The 22426-nt window shown below is 60.3% G+C and overlaps 1 protein-coding gene across 1 annotated transcript in view; it reads right to left on the bottom strand.

Annotated features, from left to right (window-relative positions):
- LOC140690596 (uncharacterized) overlaps positions 1 to 22426 on the bottom strand; it is a 46348-nt gene extending 23922 nt beyond the window's left edge. Inside the window, exons 1-2 of the mRNA XM_072952463.1 lie at positions 22357 to 22426; positions 8723 to 9111 (exon numbers count right to left, since the gene is read on the bottom strand). Coding sequence (XP_072808564.1) covers positions 8723 to 9111; positions 22357 to 22426 — 459 coding nt within the window. The remainder of the gene's footprint in view (positions 1 to 8722; positions 9112 to 22356) is intronic.

Below are 22426 nucleotides of genomic sequence, written 5' to 3' on the forward strand. Positions count from 1 at the left end.
CTGGGCCTTCATACTCCTGGACCTGCGAACACTCGGGCCTGCATGAACCTGGGCTTGTACACTCCTGGGCCTGCAAATTTCAGGACCTGCACACTCCTGGGACAGCAGACACCTGGGCCTTCACAATCCTGGACCTGCGCACACTTGGACCTGCATAAACCTGGGCTTGTACACTCCTGGGCCTGCTCCCATCTATGCCTGCACACTCCTAGCCCTGTTCCCACCGGTCCCGGCACACTCCTGGGCCTGCACACTCCTGTCTCTGCACACTCCAGTGTTTGCACACTCCTGGTCCTGCACACTCCTGGGCCTGTACACTCCTCTGTCTGCTCACTCCTGGGCCTGCCCTCTCCTGGGTCCGCACAAATCCTCGTGTGCACATTCCAGAGCCTGCAAACTCCTGGGCCTTCCCTCTCCTGGGCCTGCCCCCTATTCGGCCGGCCCTCTCCAGGACCTTCAATTTCTTGGGCCTTCACACTACTGGGCCTGCTCCCACTTGTGCCTGCACACACCTGGCACTGCACACTCCTCGGCCTGCTCCCTCCTGTGCCTGCACACTCCTGGGCATGCACACTCCTGGGCCTGCACCCTCCTGGATTTGTACACTCCTGGGCCTTCCCTGCATGGGCCTTCTCCGGCCTAGGCTTGCACACTGTTGGGCCCGCACACACCTGGATTGCACACTCATAGGCCTGCACACTCCAAGACATGCACAATGTTTAGCCTGAACACACCTGGGCCTGTATAATCCTGATTTTGCACACTCCTGGGCCTGAACACTGCTGGGCTGCACAGCCCAAGGCCTGTACAATCTTGGGCCTGCACAATCCTGTCTCTGCACACTGCGGAGTCTGCACACGCCTTGGCCTGCACACGCCTTGGCCTGTACACTCCAGGACCTACACCCTCCTTGGCCTGCACACACCTTTGTCTGCACACTCCTGGGCCTGCAATCTTCAGGACCTGCACACTCCTGGGACAGCAGACACCTGGGCCTTCATACTCCTGGACCTGCGAACACTCGGGCCTGCATGAACCTGGGCTTGTACACTCCTGGGCCTGCAAACTTCAGGACCTGCACACTCCTGGGACAGCAGACACCTGGGCCTTCATACTCCTGGACCTGCGCACACTAGGACCTGCATAAACCTGGGCTTGTACACGCCTGGGCCTGCTCCCATCTATGCCTGCACACTCCTAGCCCTGTTCCCACCTGTGCCGGCACACCCCTGGGCCTGCACACTCCTGTCTCTGCACACTCCAGTGTCTGCACACTCCTGGTCCTGCACACTCCTGGGCCTGTACACTCCTCTGTCTGCTCACTCCTGGGCCTGCCCTCTCCTAGGTCCACACAAATCCTCGTGTGCACATTCCAGAGCCTGCAAACTCCTGGGCCTTCCCTCTCCTGGGCCTGCCCCCTATTCGGCCGGCCCTCTCCAGGACCTACACATTCTTGGGCCTTCACACTACTGGGCCTGCTCCCACTTGTGCCTGCACACACCTGGCACTGCACACTCCTCGGCCTGCTCCCTCCTGTGCCTGCACACTCCTGGGCATGCACACTCCTGGGCCTGCACACTCCTGGATCTGTACACTCCTGGGCCTTCCGTGCATGGGCCTTCTCTGGCCTAGGCTTGCACACTGTTGGGCCCGCACACACCTGGATTGCACACTCATAGGCCTGCACACTCCAAGACATGCACAATGTTTAGCCTGAACACACCTGGGCCTGTATAATCCTGATTTTGCACACTCCTGGGCCTGAACACTGCTGGGCTGCACAGCCCAAGGCCTGTACAATCTTGGGCCTGCACAATCCTGTCTCTGCACACTGCGGAGTCTGCACACGCCTTGGCCTGCACACTCCTGGGCCTGTACACTCCAGGACCTACACCCTCCTTGGCCTGCACACACCTTTGTCTGCACACTCCTGGGCCTGCAATCTTCAGGACCTGCACACTCCTGGGACAGCAGACACCTGGGCCTTCATACTCCTGGACCTAAGAACACTCGGGCCTGCATGAACCTGGGCTTGTACACTCCTGGGCCTGCAAACTACAGGACCTGCACACTCCTGGGACAGCAGACACCTGGGCCTTCATACTCCTGGACCTGCGCACACTTGGACCTGCCTAAACCTGGGCTTGTACACTCCTGGGCCTGCTCCCATCTATGCCTGCACACTCCTAGCCCTGTTCCCACCTGTGCCGACACACTCCTGGGCCTGCACACTTCTGGGCCTGTACACTCCTCTGTCTGCTCACTCCTGGGCCTGCCCTCTCCTGGGTCCGCACAAATCCTCGTGTGCACATTCCAGAGCCTGCAAACTCCTGGGCCTTCCCTCTCCTGGGCCTGCCCCCTATTCGGCCGGCCCTCTCCAGGACCTGCACATTCTTGGGCCTTCACACTACTGGGCCTGCTCCCACTTTTGCCTGCACACACCTGGCACTGCACACTCCTCGGCCTGCTCCCTCCTGTGCCTGCACACTCCTGGGCATGCACACTCCTGGGCCTGCACACTCCTGGATCTGTACACTCCTGGGCCTTCCCTGCATGGGCCTTCTCTGGCCTAGGCTTGCACACTGTTGGGCCCGCACACACCTGGATTGCACACTCATAGGCCTGCACACTCCAAGATATGCACAATGTTTAGCCTGAACACACCTGGGCCTGTATAATCCTGATTTTGCACACTCCTGGGCCTGAACACTGCTGGGCTGCACAGCCCAAGGCCTGTACAATCTTGGGCCTGCACAATCCTGTCACTGCACACTGCGGAGTCTGCACACGCCATGGCCTGCACACTCCTGGGCCTGTACACTCCAGGACCTACACCCTCCTTGGCCTGCACACACCTTTGTCTGCACACTCCTGGGCCTGCAATCTTCAGGACCTGCACACTCCTGGGACAGCAGACACCTGGGCCTTCATAGTCCTGGACCTGAGAACACTCGGGCCTGCATGAACCTGGGCTTGTACACTCCTGGGCCTGCAAACATCAGGACCTGCACACTCCTGGGACAGCAGACACCTGGGCCTTCACACTCCTGGACCTGCGCACACTTGGACCTGCATAAACCTGGGCTTGTACACTCCTGGGCCTGCTCCCATCTATGCCTGCACACTCCTAGCCCTGTTCCCACCTGTGCCGGCACACTCCTGGGCCTGCACACTCCTGTCTCTGCACACTCCAGTGTCTGCACACTCCTGGTCCTGCACACTCCTGGGCCTGTACACTCCTGTCTGCTCACTCCTGGGCCTGCCCTCTCCTGGGTCCGCACAAATCCTCGTGTGCACATTCCAGAGCCTGCAAACTCCTGGGCCTTCCCTCTCCTGGGCCTGCCCCCTATTCGGCCGGCCCTCTCCAGGACCTGCACATTCTTGGGCCTTCACACTACTGGGCCTGCTCCCACTTGTGCCTGCACACACCTGGCACTGCACACTCCTCTGCCTGCTCCCTCCTGTGCCTGCACACTCCTGGGCATGCACACTCCTGGGCCTGCACACTCCTGGATCTGTACACTCCTGGGCCTTCCGTGCATGGGCCTTCTCTGGCCTAGGCTTGCACACTGTTGGGCCCGCACACACCTGGATTGCACACTCATAGGCCTGCACACTCCAAGACATGCACAATGTTTAGCCTGAACACACCTGGGCCTGTATAATCCTGATTTTGCACACTCCTGGGCCTGAACACTGCTGGGCTGAACAGCCCAAGGCCTGTACAATCTTGGGCCTGCACAATCCTGTCTCTGCACACTGCGGAGTCTGCACACGCCTTGGCCTGCACACTCCTGGGCCTGTACACTCCAGGACCTACACCCTCCTTGGCCTGCACACACCTTTGTCTGCACACTCCTGGGCCTGCAATCTTCAGGACCTGCACACTCCTGGGACAGCAGACACCTGGGCCTTCATACTCCTGGACCTAAGAACACTCGGGCCTGCATGAACCTGGGCTTGTACACTCCTGGGCCTGCAAACTTCAGGACCTGCACACTCCTGGGACAGCAGACACCTGGGCCTTCACACTCCTGGACCTGCGCACACTTGGACCTGCATAAACCTGGGCTTGTACACTCCTGGGCCTGCTCCCATCTATGCCTGCACACTCCTAGCCCTGTTCCCACCTGTGCCGGCACACTCCTGGGCCTGCACACTCCTGTCTCTGCACACTCCAGTGTCTGCACACTCCTGGTCCTGCACACTCCTGGGCCTGTACACTCCTCTGTCTGCTCACTCCTGGGCCTGCCCTCTCCTGGGTCCGCACAAATCCTCGTGTGCACATTCCAGAGCCTGCAAACTCCTGGGCCTTCCCTCTCCTGGGCCTGCCCCCTATTCGGCCGGCCCTCTCCAGGACCTGCACATTCTTGGGCCTTCACACTACTGGGCCTGCTCCCACTTGTGCCTGCACACACCTGGCACTGCACACTCCTCGGCCTGCTCCCTCCTGTGCCTGCACACTCCTGGGCATGCACACTCCTGGGCCTGCACACTCCTGGATCTGTACACTCCTGGGCCTTCCCTGCATGGGCCTTCTCTGGCCTAGGCTTGCACACTGTTGGGCCCGCACACACCTGGATTGCACACTCATAGGCCTGCACACTCCAAGACATGCACAATGTTTAGCCTGAACACACCTGGGCCTGTATAATCCTGATTTTGCACACTCCTGGGCCTGAACACTGCTGGGCTGCACAGCCCAAGGCCTGTACAATCTTGGGCCTGCACAATCCTGTCTCTGCACACTGCGGAGTCTGCACACGCCTTGGCCTGCACACTCCTGGGCCTGTACACTCCAGGACCTACACCCTCCTTGGCCTGCACACACCTTTGTCTGCACACTCCTGGGCCTGCAATCTTCAGGACCTGCACACTCCTGGGACAGCAGACACCTGGGCCTTCATACTCCTGGACCTGCGAACACTCGGGCCTGCATGAACCTGGGCTTGTACACTCCTGGGCCTGCAAACTTCAGGACCTGCACACTCCTGGGACAGCAGACACCTGGGCCTTCACACTCCTGGACCTGCGCACACTTGGACCTGCATAAACCTGGGCTTGTACACTCCTGGGCCTGCTCCCATCTATGCCTGCACACTCCTAGCCCTGTTCCCACCTGTGCCGGCACACTCCTGGGCCTGCACACTCCTGTCTCTGCACACTCCAGTGTCTGCACACTCCTGCTCCTGCACACTCCTGGACCTGTACACTCCTGGGCCTTCCCTGGCATGGGCCTTCTCTGGCCTGGGCTTGCACACTACTGGACCCGCACACTCCTTGATTGCACACTCATGGGCCTGCACACTCCAGGACAGGCACAATCTTGAGCCTGAACACACCTGGGCCTGTATACTCCTGATTCTGCACACTCCTGGGCCTGAACACTGCTGGGACTCACAGCCCTGGGCATGCATACTCCTGGGCCTGCACACTCCAGGGTCTGTACCCTCTTAGGCCTGCCCTGGCCTGGGCCTGCACCCTCCTTGGCCTGCACACTCCTCTGTCTGCACATTCCTGGGCCTGCACAAGGTTGGTCCTGCACACACCTCGGCCTGTATACTCCTGGATCTGCACACTCCTGTGACTGATCCCTCCTGTGTCTGCACACTCCTGGGCCTGCACACTGCTGGGCCTGCCCTCTCCTGGGCCCGCACAATCCCTCGAGTGCACACTCTGGGCCTGCACACTCATGGGCCTGCACACCCCTGGATATGTACACTCCTGGGCCTTCCCTGGTATGGGCCTTCTCTGGCCCTGGCTTGCACACTACTGGGCCCGCACACTCCTGGATTGCACACTCATGGGCCTGCACACTCCAGGACATGCACAATCTTGAGCCTGAACACACCTGGGCCTGTATACTCCTGATTTTGCACACTCCTGGGCCTGGACACTGCTAGGCCTGCACAGCCCTAACCTGTACAGTCCTGGGCCTGCACACCCCTGTGTCTGCACACTCCGGAGTCTGCACACGCCTGGGGCTGCACACTCCTGGGCCTGTACACTCCTGGGCCTACACACTCCTGGGGGTGCTCACTGCTTGGCCTGCACACTCCTGGGCCTGCACATTCGAGGGCCTGTCCTCTCCAGGGCCTGCACTCTCCTGGGACTGCACACACCTGGGCCTGCATGCTCCTGGACCTGCGCACACCTGGGCCTGCACAAACCTGGGCTTCTACACTCCTGGGCCTGCACACTCCTGTACATGCTCACTCCTGGGACTGTATAATCCTGGGCAAGCACAGTCTTGACCTACACACCCCTGGCCATGCCCTATCCCGGGCCAGCCCCCACTTCGGCCGACCCTCTCATGGACCAGCACACTCCTGGCGCTGCACACTCCAGGGCCTGCTCGCATCTGTCCCTACACACTCCTTCGTCTGCAAACTCCTGGGCCTGCTCCCTCCTGTACCTACACACTCCTGGGCCTGCACATTCCAGGGCATGCCCTCTCCTGGGCCTGCACACTCCAAGGACTGCACACACCTGGGCCTGCTCACTCCTGTGACCGCATACTCCTCGGCCTACAAACTCCTTGTCCTGCACACTCCTTGGCCTGCCCCATTTGGCCCTGCCCTCTCCTGTGATGGCCCTCACCTTTCCTGCACTCTCCGGGGCCTGAACACTACTGGCCCTGCACACTCCTGGGCCTGCACACTTCTGTCCCTGCACACTCCTAGGCCTGCCCTCTCCTGGGCCCACACAATGCCTCGTCTGCACAGTCCTGGGCCTGCACACTCCTTGGCCTGCACACCAGCCCTCTGTGGGGCCCTTCCTTTGCTGAGTCTGTGCATGAGCTCCCTGTGATGCCAGCCCGCAGAGGTGACAGGTGCAGTAGGTGTTTGTGGTTCTAGAGACATGATGGCTTTCCTAGGAAGCCGGGTCCAGAATGATCCCCACTGCGCCGATGGGGGATTGGGGAGACCCTGAGAAGCAGGTGGCTTGTCCAGGGTGACAGCACTGCTGGCGGGGGAGCTGGGTCTGAAGCCAGCTGTGTCATCAGAGCTGTGACCCTGGCTGCATCCAGGCCTCCCCAGGGCTATAGGAGGGGCCGTGTTGGTGTCACTGGGTGGACATGGCATGGGGTGGGAAGTGAGCCATCAGCAGCCCAGAGAGGCCCTTGGGGAGCTTTGTGTAAGGAGGAAGCTTGGGGAAGGGGACCCCAGGAAGTGACCTCACTTCCCTGGCAACAGAGCCCAACAGAACTTGGGACCCAGGTCACCAGGCACCCGCTGTGTAGAGAAGGACACTTCTCAACCTACTTGGCTGGTGAACTCAGCTCAGCTCAGACATGTTTTGTTGCATCCCAAGATCCCGAGGTCGCGGCCCCCGGAAAGCCCGCAGCAACGGCCTTTGCCAACAGTGCCGACAGTGGGTCGGGTCTCACCCCAGGCGCCTCTGGCCTTTTGGCCAGAGGGACCGAAAGGTAACACAGGGAGGCCCAGGGCAGGCCCGCCCAGGCCAGGCCACCACTCAGACCCCACCCGGGTGGCCCCACAGCCCCTTCCTGACTGGTGGCGGTGGGGCAGTCATGTTGGGGGGGTCCTGCCTCAAGCAAGAGCAGGCTGAGGAAGGGTCAGAGGCCTGGGGGGCCGATCACGTCACCAACCTGGGTCCAAGCGGGCTGGCTGGGATGTGGAGAACCGGGGCAGGGCCCTGCTGCCCGAGGTGGCGCCCATGCCCTAGGGTGTGTCTCTTGCCTCCCGGGTGACTGAGATGACCAAGGTCCCAGTCTGATCAGGCAGCAGACGGTCGAGTGGGGCAGAAGCAGGAGTGGTCCTGGCCAGGCAGGGCTCTGAGACCTGCGGGCCGGGCCGGCTGCCGGTCACTGTCATTGCAGAGCCAGACACCGCAGGATCCGGGGAACCAGGACACTCATGCCAGCTCCCCAAGTGAGGGGCTGGTGTGCCACACTGTGGAAGGCCAGCACAGGCTCCGGAAGAGTCTGGGTATGAAGGGCTCCCCACCACCACGGCCTCCTGCCCAGACGTCGCCCAGGTCTCTCCCCAGGATCTTGCCCAGGGCTGAGGGGCAGCTCAGCACCCCCGGCTCTGACCTGGAGCACCGGGCCCACCACCCGGGGATTCAGGTAGAGGGCCAGGAGCCCCCCGAAGCACAGCCCAAAGGTGAGAAGGGCAGGGCCGGTGCGGGTGTGTAGGTGAGGGAGGGCGGAGGGCTGGGCCACACAGGGAGGCATTCCCAAAGTCTGCTGTTGGGACCAGAACAAAGACGGGCCTCAGACCACCTGTCTGGAAGAATTCAGTCACAGAACAAGTGCCTGTGGGCACTTGCTCGGTGGGAGCTGTCTGCAAAGCTCTGGGAAGATTTCTGTCCTTGAAAAGGCACGTGGAAAGGGAGCCATGTGGGTACCTTTTTCCAGGTTGTGCCTGAGCACAACCACTAGACTTAAAGCTCTCTCCACATCCAACAGTTACAGGTCCAGAGCAGGCAGGGGCAGGGGAAGACGCCAGAGAACAAAAACAGGACCACCAGGGTCCAGCAGGAGAACGCGAACTCCCTCCAGCTGCTCCTGCTGAACATGAAGATCCTGCTGCTCCAACTGCATATGAAGAGCCTGCCATTCCTGCTGATCTAGCTGCTCCTGAAGAGCCCGCCGTTCCTGCTGATCTAGCCGCTCCTGAAGAGCCCGCCGCTCCTGAAGAGCCTGCCGCTCCTGCTGATCTAGCCGCTCCTGAAGAGCCTGCCTCTCCTGAAGAGCCTGCCTCTCCTGCTGATCTAGCCGCTCCTGAAGAGCCCACGGCTCCTGAAGAGCCTGCCATTCCTGAAGAGCCCGCCGCTCCTGAAGCGCCTGCCGTTCCTGCTGATCTAGACACTCCTGAAGAGCCCGCCATTCCTGCTGATCTAGCCGCTCCTGAAGAACCTGCCGTTCCTGCTGATCTAGCCGATCCTGAAGAGCCTGCAGCTCCTGAAGAGCCTGCCGCTCCTGCTGATCTTGCCACTCCTGAAGAGCCTGCAGCTCCTGCTGATCTTGCCACTCCTGAAGAGCCTGCAGCTCCTGCTGATCTTGCCACTCCTGAAGAGCCTGCTGCTCCTGCTGATCTTGCTGCTCCTGAGAAGCCTGCAGTTCCTGCACCTGCACCTGGGCCGCTGGGCAGTGGAGAACCATTTTAGGCATCATCACCCACTAGGGCTGTGCCCCTCTGCACCCTCCTACACCTTCTCCAAAATCCCACCATAAATCCCCTCCCCTACCCGAAGTTGACTTCCCTACCCCTGAATTTGCTTTTGTTTTGTTTTTCTTTAGTTTAGGTTATTTGTTTTACATCATTTATGGCATCCTATATTTTTCAATTTTCCACCTCCTTTAATAAAATACAGATTTTTTTCCCTTTTAAATTGTGCATTTCAGGAACATTAAGTGCATTCCCATGCTGTCCGACCATCACTATCATGTAGTTTTATGCTCTTTACGCTATTTATGCCTGTGAAGTACATCCCACCACGGCCTCAAACCCCTCCTCTGGACACTCCTGGGCATGCACACTCCTGGGCCTGCACACTCCTGGATCTGTACACTCCTGGGCCTTCCCTGGCATGGGCCTTCTCTGGCCCTGGCTTCCACACTACTGGGCCTGCACACTCCTGGATTGCACACTCATGGGCCTGCACACTCCAGGACATGCACAATCTTGAGCCTGAACACACCTGGACCTGTATAATCCTGATTTTGCACACTCCTGGGCCTGAACACTACTGGGCCTGCACACTGCCCGAACTGCACACTCATGGGTCTGCACACAACAGGACCTGCACAATCTTGGGCATTAACACACCTTGGCCTGTATACACCTGATTCTGTACACTCCAGGGCCTGAAAAATGCTGGGCCTCACAGCCCTGGGCATGCATACTCCTGGGTCTGCACACTCCAGAGTCTGTACCCTCCTGGGCCTGCCATGGCCTGGGCCTGCACATACCTGGGCCTGCACACTCCTGGGACTGCACAATGTTGGGCCTGCACACACCTGGATCTGTACACTCCTGGGCCTTCCCTGCATGGGCCTTCTCCGGCCTATGCTTGCACACTGTTGGGCCCGCACACACCTGGATTGCACACTCATAGGCCTGCACACTCCAAGACATGCACAATGTTTAGCCTGAACACACCTGGGCCTGTATAATCCTGATTTTGCACACTCCTGGGCCTGAACACTGCTGGGCTGCACAGCCCAAGGCCTGTACAATCTTGGGCCTGCACAATCCTGTCTCTGCACACTGCGGAGTCTGCACACGCCTTGGCCTGCACACTCCAGGACCTACACCCTCCTTGGCCTGCACACACCTTTGTCTGCACACTCCTGGGCCTGCAATCTTCAGGACCTGCACACTCCTGGGACAGCAGACACCTGGGCCTTCATACTCCTGGACCTGCGAACACTCGGGCCTGCATGAACCTGGGCTTGTACACTCCTGGGCCTGCAAACTTCAGGACCACCACACTCCTGGGACAGCAGACACCTGGGCCTTCATACTCCTGGACCTGCGCACACTTGGTCCTGCATAAACCTGGGCTTGTACACTCCTGGGCCTGCTCCCATCTATGCCTGCACAATCCTAGCCCTGTTCACACCTGTGCCGGCACACTCCTGGGCCTGCACACTCCTGTCTCTGCACACTCCAGTGTCTGCACACTCCTGGTCCTGCACACTCCTGGGCCTGTACACTCCTCTGTCTGCCCACTCCTGGGCCTGCCCTCTCCTGGGTCCGCACAAATCCTCGTGTGCACATTCCAGAGCCTGCAAACTCCTGGGCCTTCCCTCTCCTGGGCCTGCCCCCTATTCGGCCGGCCCTCTCCAGGACCTGCACATTCTTGGGCCTTCACACTACTGGGCCTGCTCCCACTTGTGCCTGCACACACCTGGCACTGCACACTCCTCGGCCTGCTCCCTCCTGTGCCTGCACACTCCTGGGCATGCACACTCCTGGGCCTGCACACTCCTGGATCTGTACACTCCTGGGCCTTCCCTGCATGGGCCTTCTCTGGCCTAGGCTTGCACACTGTTGGGCCCGCACACACCTGGATTGCACACTCATAGGCCTGCACACTCCAAGACATGCACAATATTTAGCCTGAACACACCTGGGCCTGTATAATCCTGATTTTGCACACTCCTGGGCCTGAACACTGCTGGGCTGCACAGCCCAAGGCCTGTACAATCTTGGGCCTGCACAATCCTGTCTCTGCACACTGCGGAGTCTGCACACGCCTTGGCCTGCACACTCCTGGGCCTGTACACTCCAGGACCTACACCCTCCTTGGCCTGCACACACCTTTGTCTGCACACTCCTGGGCCTGCAATCTTCAGGACCTGCACACTCCTGGGACAGCAGACACCTGGGCCTTCATACTCCTGGACCTGCGAACACTCGGGCCTGCATGAACCTGGGCTTGTACACTCCTGGGCCTGCAAACTTCAGGACCTGCACACTCCTGGGACAGCAGACACCTGGGCCTTCATACTCCTGGACCTGCGAACACTCGGGCCTGCATGAACCTGGGCTTGTACACTCCTGGGCCTGCAAACTTCAGGACCTGCACACTCCTGGGACAGCAGACACCTGGGCCTTCATACTCCTGGACCAGCGCACACTTGGACCTGCATAAACCTGGGCTTGTACACTCCTGGGCCTGCTCCCATCTATGCCTGCACACTCCTAGCCCTGTTCCCACCTGTGCCGGCACACTCCTGGGCCTGCACACTCCTGTCTCTGCACACTCCAGTGTCTGCACACTCCTGGTCCTGCACACTCCTGGGCCTGTACACTCCTCTGTCTGCTCACTCCTGGGCCTGCCCTCTCCTGGGTCCGCACAAATCCTCGTGTGCACATTCCAGAGCCTGCAAACTCCTGGGCCTTCCCTCTCCTGGGCCTGCCCCCTATTCGGCCGGCCCTCTCCAGGACCTGCACATTCTTGGGCCTTCACACTACTGGGCCTGCTCCCTCCTGTGCCTGCACACTCCTGGGCATGCACACTCCTGGGCCTGCACACTCCTGGATCTGTACACTCCTGGGCCTTCCCTGCATGGGCCTTCTCTGGCCTAGGCTTGCACACTGTTGGGCCCGCACACACCTGGATTGCACACTCATAGGCCTGCACACTCCAAGACATGCACAATATTTAGCCTGAACACACCTGGGCCTGTATAATCCTGATTTTGCACACTCCTGGGCCTGAACACTGCTGGGCTGCACAGCCCAAGGCCTGTACAATCTTGGGCCTGCACAATCCTTTCTCTGCACACTGCGGAGTCTGCACACGCCTTGGCCTGCACACTCCTGGGCCTGTACACTCCAGGACCTACACCCTCCTTGGCCTGCACACACCTTTGTCTGCACACTCCTGGGCCTGCAATCTTCAGGACCTGCACACTCCTGGGACAGCAGACACCTGGGCCTTCATACTCCTGGACCTGCGAACACTCGGGCCTGCATGAACCTGGGCTTGTACACTCCTGGGCCTGCAAACTTCAGGACCTGCACACTCCTGGGACAGCAGACACCTGGGCCTTCATACTCCTGGACCTGCGAACACACGGGCCTGCATGAACCTGGGCTTGTACACTCCTGGGCCTGCAAACTTCAGGACCTGCACACTCCTGGGACAGCAGACACCTGGGCCTTCATACTCCTGGACCTGCGCACACTTGGACCTGCATAAACCTGGGCTTGTACACTCCTGGGCCTGCTCCCATCTATGCCTGCACACTCCTAGCCCTGTTCCCACCTGTGCCGGCACACTCCTGGGCCTGCACACTCCTGTCTCTGCACACTCCAGTGTCTGCACACTCCTGGTCCTGCACACTCCTGGGCCTGTACACTCCTCTGTCTGCTCACTCCTGGGCCTGCCCTCTCCTGGGTCCGCACAAATCCTCGTGTGCACATTCCAGAGCCTGCAAACTCCTGGGCCTTCCCTCTCCTGGGCCTGCCCCCTATTCGGCCGGCCCTCTCCAGGACCTGCACATTCTTGGGCCTTCACACTACTGGGCCTGCTCCCACTTGTGCCTGCACACACCTGGGACTGCACCCTCCTCGGCCTACTCCCTCTTGTGCGTGCACAGTCCTGCGCATGCACACTCCTGGGCCAGCACAATCCTGGATGTGTACACTCCTGGGCCTTCCCTGGCATGGGCCTTCTCTGGCCTGGGCTTGCACACTACTGGACCCGCACACTCCTTGATTGCACACTCATGGGCCTGCACACTCCAGGACAGGCACAATCTTGAGCCTGAACACACCTGGGCCTGTATACTCCTGATTCTGCACACTCCTGGGCCTGAACACTGCTGGGACTCACAGCCCTGGGCATGCATACTCCTGGGCCTGCACACTCCAGGGTCTGTACCCTCTTAGGCCTGCCCTGGCCTGGGCCTGCACCCTCCTTGGCCTGCACACTCCTCTGTCTGCACATTCCTGGGCCTGCACAAGGTTGGGCCTGCACACACCTGGGCCTGTATACTCCTGGATCTGCACACTCCTGTGACTGATCCCTCCTGTGTCTGCACACTCCTGGGCCTGCACACTGCTGGGCCTGCACACTGCTCGAACTGCACACTCATGGGTCTGCACACAACAGGACCTGCACAATCTTGGGCATTAACACACCTTGGCCTGTATACACCTGATTCTGTACACTCCAGGGCCTGAAAAATGCTGGGCCTCACAGCCCTGGGCATGCATACTCCTGGGTCTGCACACTCCAGGGTCTGTACCCTCCTGGGCCTGCCATGGCCTGGGCCTGCACATACCTGGGCCTGCACACTCCTGGAACTGCACAATGTTGGGCCTGCACACACCTGGGCTGGCACACTCCTGGACCTGCACACTCCTGTGACTGATCCCTACTGTGTCAGCACACTCCTGGGCCTGCAAACTTCAGGACCTGCACACTCCTGGGACAGCAGACACCTGGGCCTTCACACTCCTGGACCTGCGCACACTTGGACCTGCATAAACCTGGGCTTGTACACTCCTGGGCCTGCTCCCATCTATGCCTGCACACTCCTAGCCCTGTTCCCACCTGTGCCGGCACACTCCTGGGCCTGCACACTCCTGTCTCTGCACACTCCAGTGTCTGCACACTCCTGGTCCTGCACACTCCTGGGCCTGTACACTCCTCTGTCTGCTCACTCCTGGGCCTGCCCTCTCCTGGGTCCGCACAAATCCTCGTGTGCACATTCCAGAGCCTGCAAACTCCTGGGCCTTCCCTCTCCTGGGCCTGCCCCCTATTCGGCCGGCCCTCTCCAGGACCTGCACATTCTTGGGCCTTCACACTACTGGGCCTGCTCCCACTTGTGCCTGCAAACACCTGGCACTGCACACTCCTCGGCCTGCTCCCTCCTGTGCCTGCACACTCCTGGGCATGCACACTCCTGGGCCTGCACACTCCTGGATCTGTACACTCCTGGGCCTTCCCTGCATGGGCCTTCTCTGGCCTAGGCTTGCACACTGTTGGGCCCCCACACACCTGGATTGAACACTCATAGGCCTGCACACTCCAAGACATGCACAATGTTTAGCCTGAACACACCTGGGCCTGTATAATCCTGATTTTGCACACTCCTGGGCCTGAACACTGCTGGGCTGCACAGCCCAAGGCCTGTACAATCTTGGGCCTGCACAATCCTGTCTCTGCACACTGCGGAGTCTGCACACACCTTGGCCTGCACACTCCTGGGCCTGTACACTCCAGGACCTACACCCTCCTTGGCCTGCACACACCTTTGTCTGCACACTCCTGGGCCTGCAATCTTCAGGACCTGCACACTCCTGGGACAGCAGACACCTGGGCCTTCATACTCCTGGACCTGCGAACACTCGGGCCTGCATGAACCTGGGCTTGTACACTCCTGGGCCTGCAAACTTCAGGACCTGCACACTCCTGGGACAGCAGACACCTAGGCCTTCATACTCCTGGACCTGCGAACACTCGGGCCTGCATGAACCTGGGCTTGTACACTCCTGGGCCTGCAAACTTCAGGACCTGCACACTCCTGGGACAGCAGACACCTGGGCCTTCATACTCCTGGACCTGCGCACACTTGGACCTGCATAAACCTGGGCTTGTACACTCCTGGGCCTGCTCCCATCTATGCCTGCACACTCCTAGCCCTGTTCCCACCTGTGCCGGCACACTCCTGGGCCTGCACACTCCTGTCTCTGCACACTCCAGTGTCTGCACACTCCTGGTCCTGCACACTCCTGGGCCTGTACACTCCTCTGTCTGCTCACTCCTGGGCCTGCCCTCTCCTGGGTCCGCACAAATCCTCGTGTGCACATTCCAGAGCCTGCAAACTCCTGGGCCTTCCCTCTCCTGGGCCTGCCCCCTATTCGGCCGGCCCTCTCCAGGACCTGCACATTCTTGGGCCTTCACACTACTGGGCCTGCTCCCACTTGTGCCTGCACACACCTGGCACTGCACACTCCTCGGCCTGCTCCCTCCTGTGCCTGCACACTCCTGGGCATGCACACTCCTGGGCCTGCACACTCCTGGATCTGTACACTCCTGGGCCTTCCCTGCATGGGCCTTCTCTGGCCTAGGCTTGCACACTGTTGGGCCCGCACACACCTGGATTGCACACTCATAGGCCTGCACACTCCAAGACATGCACAATGTTTAGCCTGAACACACCTGGGCCTGTATAATCCTGATTTTGCACACTCCTGGGCCTGAACAATGCTGGGCTGCACAGCCCAAGGCCTGTACAATCTTGGGCCTGCACAATCCTGTCTCTGCACACTGCGGAGTCTGCACACGCCTTGGCCTGCACACTCCTGGGCCTGTACACTCCAGGACCTACACCCTCCTTGGCCTGCACACACCTTTGTCTGCACACTCCTGGGCCTGCAATCTTCAGGACCTGCACATTTCTGGGACAGCAGACACCTGGGCCTTCATACTCCTGGACCTGCGAACACTCGGGCCTGCATGAACCTGGGCTTGTACACTCCTGGGCCTGTAAACTTCAGGACCTGCACACTCCTGGGACAGCAGACACCTAGGCCTTCACACTCCTGGACCTGCGCACACTTGGACCTGCATAAACCTGGGCTTGTACACTACTGGGCCTGCTCCCACTTGTGCCTGCACACACCTGGCACTGCACACTCCTCGGCCTGCTCCCTCCTGTGCCTGCACACTCCTGGGCATGCACACTCCTGGGCCTGCACACTCCTGGATCTGTACACTCCTGGGCCTTCCGTGCATGGGCCTTCTCTGGCCTAGGCTTGCACACTGTTGGGCCCGCACACACCTGGATTGCACACTCATAGGCCTGCACACTCCAAGACATGCACAATGTTTAGCCTGAACACACCTGGGCCTGTATAATCCTGATTTTGCACACTCCTGGGCCTGAACACTGCTGGGCTGCACAGCCCAAGGCCTGTACAATCTTGGGCCTGCACAATCCTGTCTCTGCACACTGCGGAGTCTGCACACGCCTTGGCCTGCACACTCCTGGGCCAGTACACTCCAGGACCTACACCCTCCTTGGCCTGCACACACCTTTGTCTGCACACTCCTGGGCCTGCAATCTTCAGGACCTGCACACTCCTGGGACAGCAGACACCTGGGCCTTCATACTCCTGGACCTGCGAACACTCGGGCCTGCGTGAACCTGGGCTTGTACACTCCTGGGCCTGCAAACTTCAGGACCTGCACACTCCTGGGACAGCAGACACCTGGGCCTTCATACTCCTGGACCTGCGCACACTTGGACCTGCATAAACCTGGGCTTGTACACTCCTGGGCCTGCTCCCATCTATGCCTGCACACTCCTAGCCCTGTTCCCACCTGTGCCGGCACACTCCTGGGCCTGCACACTCCTGTCTCTGCACACTCCAGTGTCTGCACACTCCTGGTCCTGCACACTCCTGGGCCTGTACACTCCTCTGTCTGCTCACTCCTGGGCCTGCCCTCTCCTGGGTCCGCACAAATCCTCGTGTGCACATTCCAGAGCCTGCAAACTCCTGGGCCTTCCCTCTCCTGGGCCTGCCCCCTATTCGGCCGGCCCTCTCCAGGACCTGCACATTCTTGGGCCTTCACACTACTGGGCCTGCTCCCACTTGTGCCTGCACACACCTGGGACTGCACCCTCCTCGGCCTGCTCCCTCTTGTGCGTGCACAGTCCTGCGCATGCACACTCCTGGGCCAGCACAATCCTGGATCTGTACACTCCTGGGCCTTCCCTGGCATGGGCCTTCTCTGGCCTGGGCTTGCACACTACTGGACCCGCACACTCCTTGATTGCACACTCATGGGCCTGCACACTCCAGGACAGGCACAATCTTGAGCCTGAACACACCTGGGCCTGTATACTCCTGATTCTGCACACTCCTGGGCCTGAACACTGCTGTGACTCACAGCCCTGGGCATGCATACTCCTGGGCCTGCACACTCCAGGGTCTGTACCCTCTTAGGCCTGCCCTGGCCTGGGCCTGCACCCTCCTTGGCCTGCACACTCCTCTGTCTGCACATTCCTGGGCCTGCACAAGGTTGGGCCTGCACACACCTGGGCCTGTATACTCCTGGATCTGCACACTCCTGTGACTGATCCCTCCTGTGTCTGCACACTCCTGGGCCTGCACACTGCTGGGCCTGCCCTCTCCTGGGCCCGCACAATCCCTCGAGTGCACACTCTGGGCCTGCACACTCATGGGCCTGCACACCCCTGGATATGTACACTCCTGGGCCTTCCCTGGTATGGGCCTTCTCTGGCCCTGGCTTGCACACTACTGGGCCCGCACACTCCTGGATTGCACACTCATGGGCCTGCACACTCCAGGACATGCACAATCTTGAGCCTGAACACACCTGGGCCTGTATACTCCTGATTTTGCACACTCCTGGGCCTGGACACTGCTAGGCCTGCACAGCCCTAACCTGTACAGTCCTGGGCCTGCACACCCCTGTGTCTGCACACTCCGGAGTCTGCACACGCCTGGGGCTGCACACTCCTGGGCCTGTACACTCCTGGGCCTACACACTCCTGGGGGTGCTCACTGCTTGGCCTGCACACTCCTGGGCCTGCACATTCGAGGGCCTGTCCTCTCCAGGGCCTGCACTCTCCTGGGACTGCACACACCTGGGCCTGCATGCTCCTGGACCTGCGCACACCTGGGCCTGCACAAACCTGGGCTTCTACACTCCTGGGCCTGCACACTCCTGTACATGCTCACTCCTGGGACTGTATAATCCTGGGCAAGCACAGTCTTGACCTACACACCCCTGGCCATGCCCTATCCCGGGCCAGCCCCCACTTCGGCCGACCCTCTCATGGACCAGCACACTCCTGGCGCTGCACACTCCAGGGCCTGCTCGCATCTGTCCCTACACACTCCTTCGTCTGCAAACTCCTGGGCCTGCTCCCTCCTGTACCTACACACTCCTGGGCCTGCACATTCCAGGGCATGCCCTCTCCTGGGCCTGCACACTCCAAGGACTGCACACACCTGGGCCTGCTCACTCCTGTGACCGCATACTTCTCGGCCTACAAACTCCTTGTCCTGCACACTCCTTGGCCTGCCCCATTTGGCCCTGCCCTCTCCTGTGATGGCCCTCACCTTTCCTGCACTCTCCGGGGCCTGAACACTACTGGCCCTGCACACTCCTGGGCCTGCACACTTCTGTCCCTGCACACTCCTAGGCCTGCCCTCTCCTGGGCCCACACAATGCCTCGTCTGCACAGTCCTGGGCCTGCACACTCCTTGGCCTGCACACCAGCCCTCTGTGGGGCCCTTCCTTTGCTGAGTCTGTGCATGAGCTCCCTGTGATGCCAGCCCGCAGAGGTGACAGGTGCAGTAGGTGTTTGTGGTTCTAGAGACATGATGGCTCTCCTAGGAAGCCGGGTCCAGAATGATCCCCACTGCGCCGATGGGGGATTGGGGAGACCCTGAGAAGCAGGTGGCTTGTCCAGGGTGACAGCACTGCTGGCGGGGGAGCTGGGTCTGAAGCCAGCTGTGTCATCAGAGCTGTGACCCTGGCTGCATCCAGGCCTCCCCAGGGCTATAGGAGGGGCCGTGTTGGTGTCACTGGGTGGACATGGCATGGGGTGGGAAGTGAGCCATCAGCAGCCCAGAGAGGCCCTTGGGGAGCTTTGTGTAAGGAGGAAGCTTGGGGAAGGGGACCCCAGGAAGTGACCTCACTTCCCTGGCAACAGAGCCCAACAGAACTTGGGACCCAGGTCACCAGGCACCCGCTGTGTAGAGAAGGACACTTCTCAACCTACTTGGCTGGTGAACTCAGCTCAGCTCAGACATGTTTTGTTGCATCCCAAGATCCCGAGGTCGCGGCCCCCGGAAAGCCCGCAGCAACGGCCTTTGCCAACAGTGCCGACAGTGGGTCGGGTCTCACCCCAGGCGCCTCTGGCCTTTTGGCCAGAGGGACCGAAAGGTAACACAGGGAGGCCCAGGGCAGGCCCGCCCAGGCCAGGCCACCACTCAGACCCCACCCGGGTGGCCCCACAGCCCCTTCCTGACTGGTGGCGGTGGGGCAGTCATGTTGGGGGGGTCCTGCCTCAAGCAAGAGCAGGCTGAGGAAGGGTCAGAGGCCTGGGGGGCCGATCACGTCACCAACCTGGGTCCAAGCGGGCTGGCTGGGATGTGGAGAACCGGGGCAGGGCCCTGCTGCCCGAGGTGGCGCCCATGCCCTAGGGTGTGTCTCTTGCCTCCCGGGTGACTGAGATGACCAAGGTCCCAGTCTGATCAGGCAGCAGACGGTCGAGTGGGGCAGAAGCAGGAGTGGTCCTGGCCAGGCAGGGCTCTGAGACCTGCGGGCCGGGCCGGCTGCCGGTCACTGTCATTGCAGAGCCAGACACCGCAGGATCCGGGGAACCAGGACACTCATGCCAGCTCCCCAAGTGAGGGGCTGGTGTGCCACACTGTGGAAGGCCAGCACAGGCTCCGGAAGAGTCTGGGTATGAAGGGCTCCCCACCACCACGGCCTCCTGCCCAGACGTCGCCCAGGTCTCTCCCCAGGATCTTGCCCAGGGCTGAGGGGCAGCTCAGCACCCCCGGCTCTGACCTGGAGCACCGGGCCCACCACCCGGGGATTCAGGTAGAGGGCCAGGAGCCCCCCGAAGCACAGCCCAAAGGTGAGAAGGGCAGGGCCGGTGCGGGTGTGTAGGTGAGGGAGGGCGGAGGGCTGGGCCACACAGGGAGGCATTCCCAAAGTCTGCTGTTGGGACCAGAACAAAGACGGGCCTCAGACCACCTGTCTGGAAGAATTCAGTCACAGAACAAGTGCCTGTGGGCACTTGCTCGGTGGGAGCTGTCTGCAAAGCTCTGGGAAGATTTCTGTCCTTGAAAAGGCACGTGGAAAGGGAGCCATGTGGGTACCTTTTTCCAGGTTGTGCCTGAGCACAACCACTAGACTTAAAGCTCTCTCCACATCCAACAGTTACAGGTCCAGAGCAGGCAGGGGCAGGGGAAGACGCCAGAGAACAAAAACAGGACCACCAGGGTCCAGCAGGAGAACGCGAACTCCCTCCAGCTGCTCCTGCTGAACATGAAGATCCTGCTGCTCCAACTGCATATGAAGAGCCTGCCATTCCTGCTGATCTAGCTGCTCCTGAAGAGCCCGCCGTTCCTGCTGATCTAGCCGCTCCTGAAGAGCCCGCTGCTCCTGAAGAGCCTGCCGCTCCTGCTGATCTAGCCGCTCCTGAAGAGCCTGCCTCTCCTGAAGAGCCTGCCTCTCCTGCTGATCTAGCCGCTCCTGAAGAGCCCACGGCTCCTGAAGCGCCTGCCGTTCCTGCTGATCTAGACACTCCTGAAGAGCCCGCCATTCCTGCTGATCTAGCCGCTCCTGAAGAACCTGCCGTTCCTGCTGATCTAGCCGATCCTGAAGAGCCTGCAGCTCCTGCTGATCTTGCCACTCCTGAAGAGCCTGCCGCTCCTGAAGAGCCCATCGATCCTGAAGAGCCTGACGCTCCTGCTGATCTAGCTGCTCCTGAAGAGCCCGCCATTCCTGCTGATCTAGCTGCTCCTGAAGAGCCCGCCATTCCTGCTGATCTAGCCGCTCCTGAAGAGCCCGCCATTCCTGCTGATCTAGCCGCTCCTGAGGAGCCTGCAGCTCCTGAAGAGCCTGCCATTCCTGAAGAGCCTGCAGCTCCTGAAGAGCCTGCCATTCCTGCTCATCTAGTCGCTCCTGAAGAGCCCGCAGCTCCTGAAGAGCCTGCCATTCCTGAAGAGCCCGCCGCTCCTGAAGAGCCTGCCGCTCCTGCTGATCTTGCCACTCCTGAAGAGCCTGCCGCTCCTGCTGATCTTGCTGCTCCTGAGAAGCCTGCAGTTCCTGCACCTGCACCTGGGCCGCTGGGCAGTGGAGAACCATTTCAGGCATCATCACCCCCTAGGGCTCTGCCCCCTCTGCACCCTCCTACACCTTCTCCAAAATCCCACCATAAATCCCCTCCCCTACCCGAAGTTGACTTCCCTACCCCTGAATTTGCTTTTGTTTTGTTTTTCTTTAGTTTAGTTTATTTGTTTTACATCATTTATGGCATCCTGTATTTTTCCATTTTCCACTTCCTTTAATAAAATACAGATTTTTTTCCCTTTTAAATTGTGCATTTCAGGAACATTAAGTGCATTCCCATGCTGTCCGACCATCACTACCATGTAGTTTTATGCTCTTTACGCTATTTATGCCCGTGAAGTACATCCCACCACGGCCTCAAACCCCTCATCTGGACACTCCTGGGCATGCACACTCCTGGGCCTACACAATCCTGGATCTGTACACTCCTGGGCCTTCCCTGGCATGGGCCTTCTCTGGCCCTGGCTTGCACACTACTGGGCCTGCACACTCCTGGATTGCACACTCATGGGCCTGCACACTCCAGGACATGCACAATCTTGAGCCTGAACACACCTGGGCCTGTGTACTCCTGATTTTGCACACTCCTGGGCCTGAACACTGCTGGGCCTTCACAGCCCTAGGCCTGTACAATTCTGGGCCTGCACACTCCTGTCTCTGCACACTCCGGAGTCTGCACACGCCTGGGCCTGCACACTCCTGGGCCTGTACACCCCTGGGCCTGCACCCTCCTTGGCCTGCACACTCCTCTGTCTGCACACAGCTGGGCCTGCAAACTTCAGGGCCTGCACTCTACTTGGCCTGCACACTACTGGGCCTGCTCCCTCCTATGCCTGCACACTCCTGGGCATGCACACTCCTGGGCCTGCACACTCTTGGGCCTGCCCTGTCCCTGGCACCAGCCTCCTTCACCCCAACGGTGCCACTCACACGGCTGCGGCGTCTAGCCAGGAGCCCCCAACCGAAACCCCTCCCGAGGGACCCCCTTGCCGGCCCCCAGGGAAGCAGCGGGGCTCCTCTTACCTGCGAGGCGGAGACGTAGTCCAGCTGCAGCCTGACTTCCAGCTGCCGGGCGTGCAGGGCCAGCGTGCAT

This window comes from Vicugna pacos, chromosome 31, assembly GCF_048564905.1.
Source record: "Vicugna pacos chromosome 31, VicPac4, whole genome shotgun sequence".
Classification (NCBI taxonomy): domain Eukaryota; kingdom Metazoa; phylum Chordata; class Mammalia; order Artiodactyla; family Camelidae; genus Vicugna; species Vicugna pacos.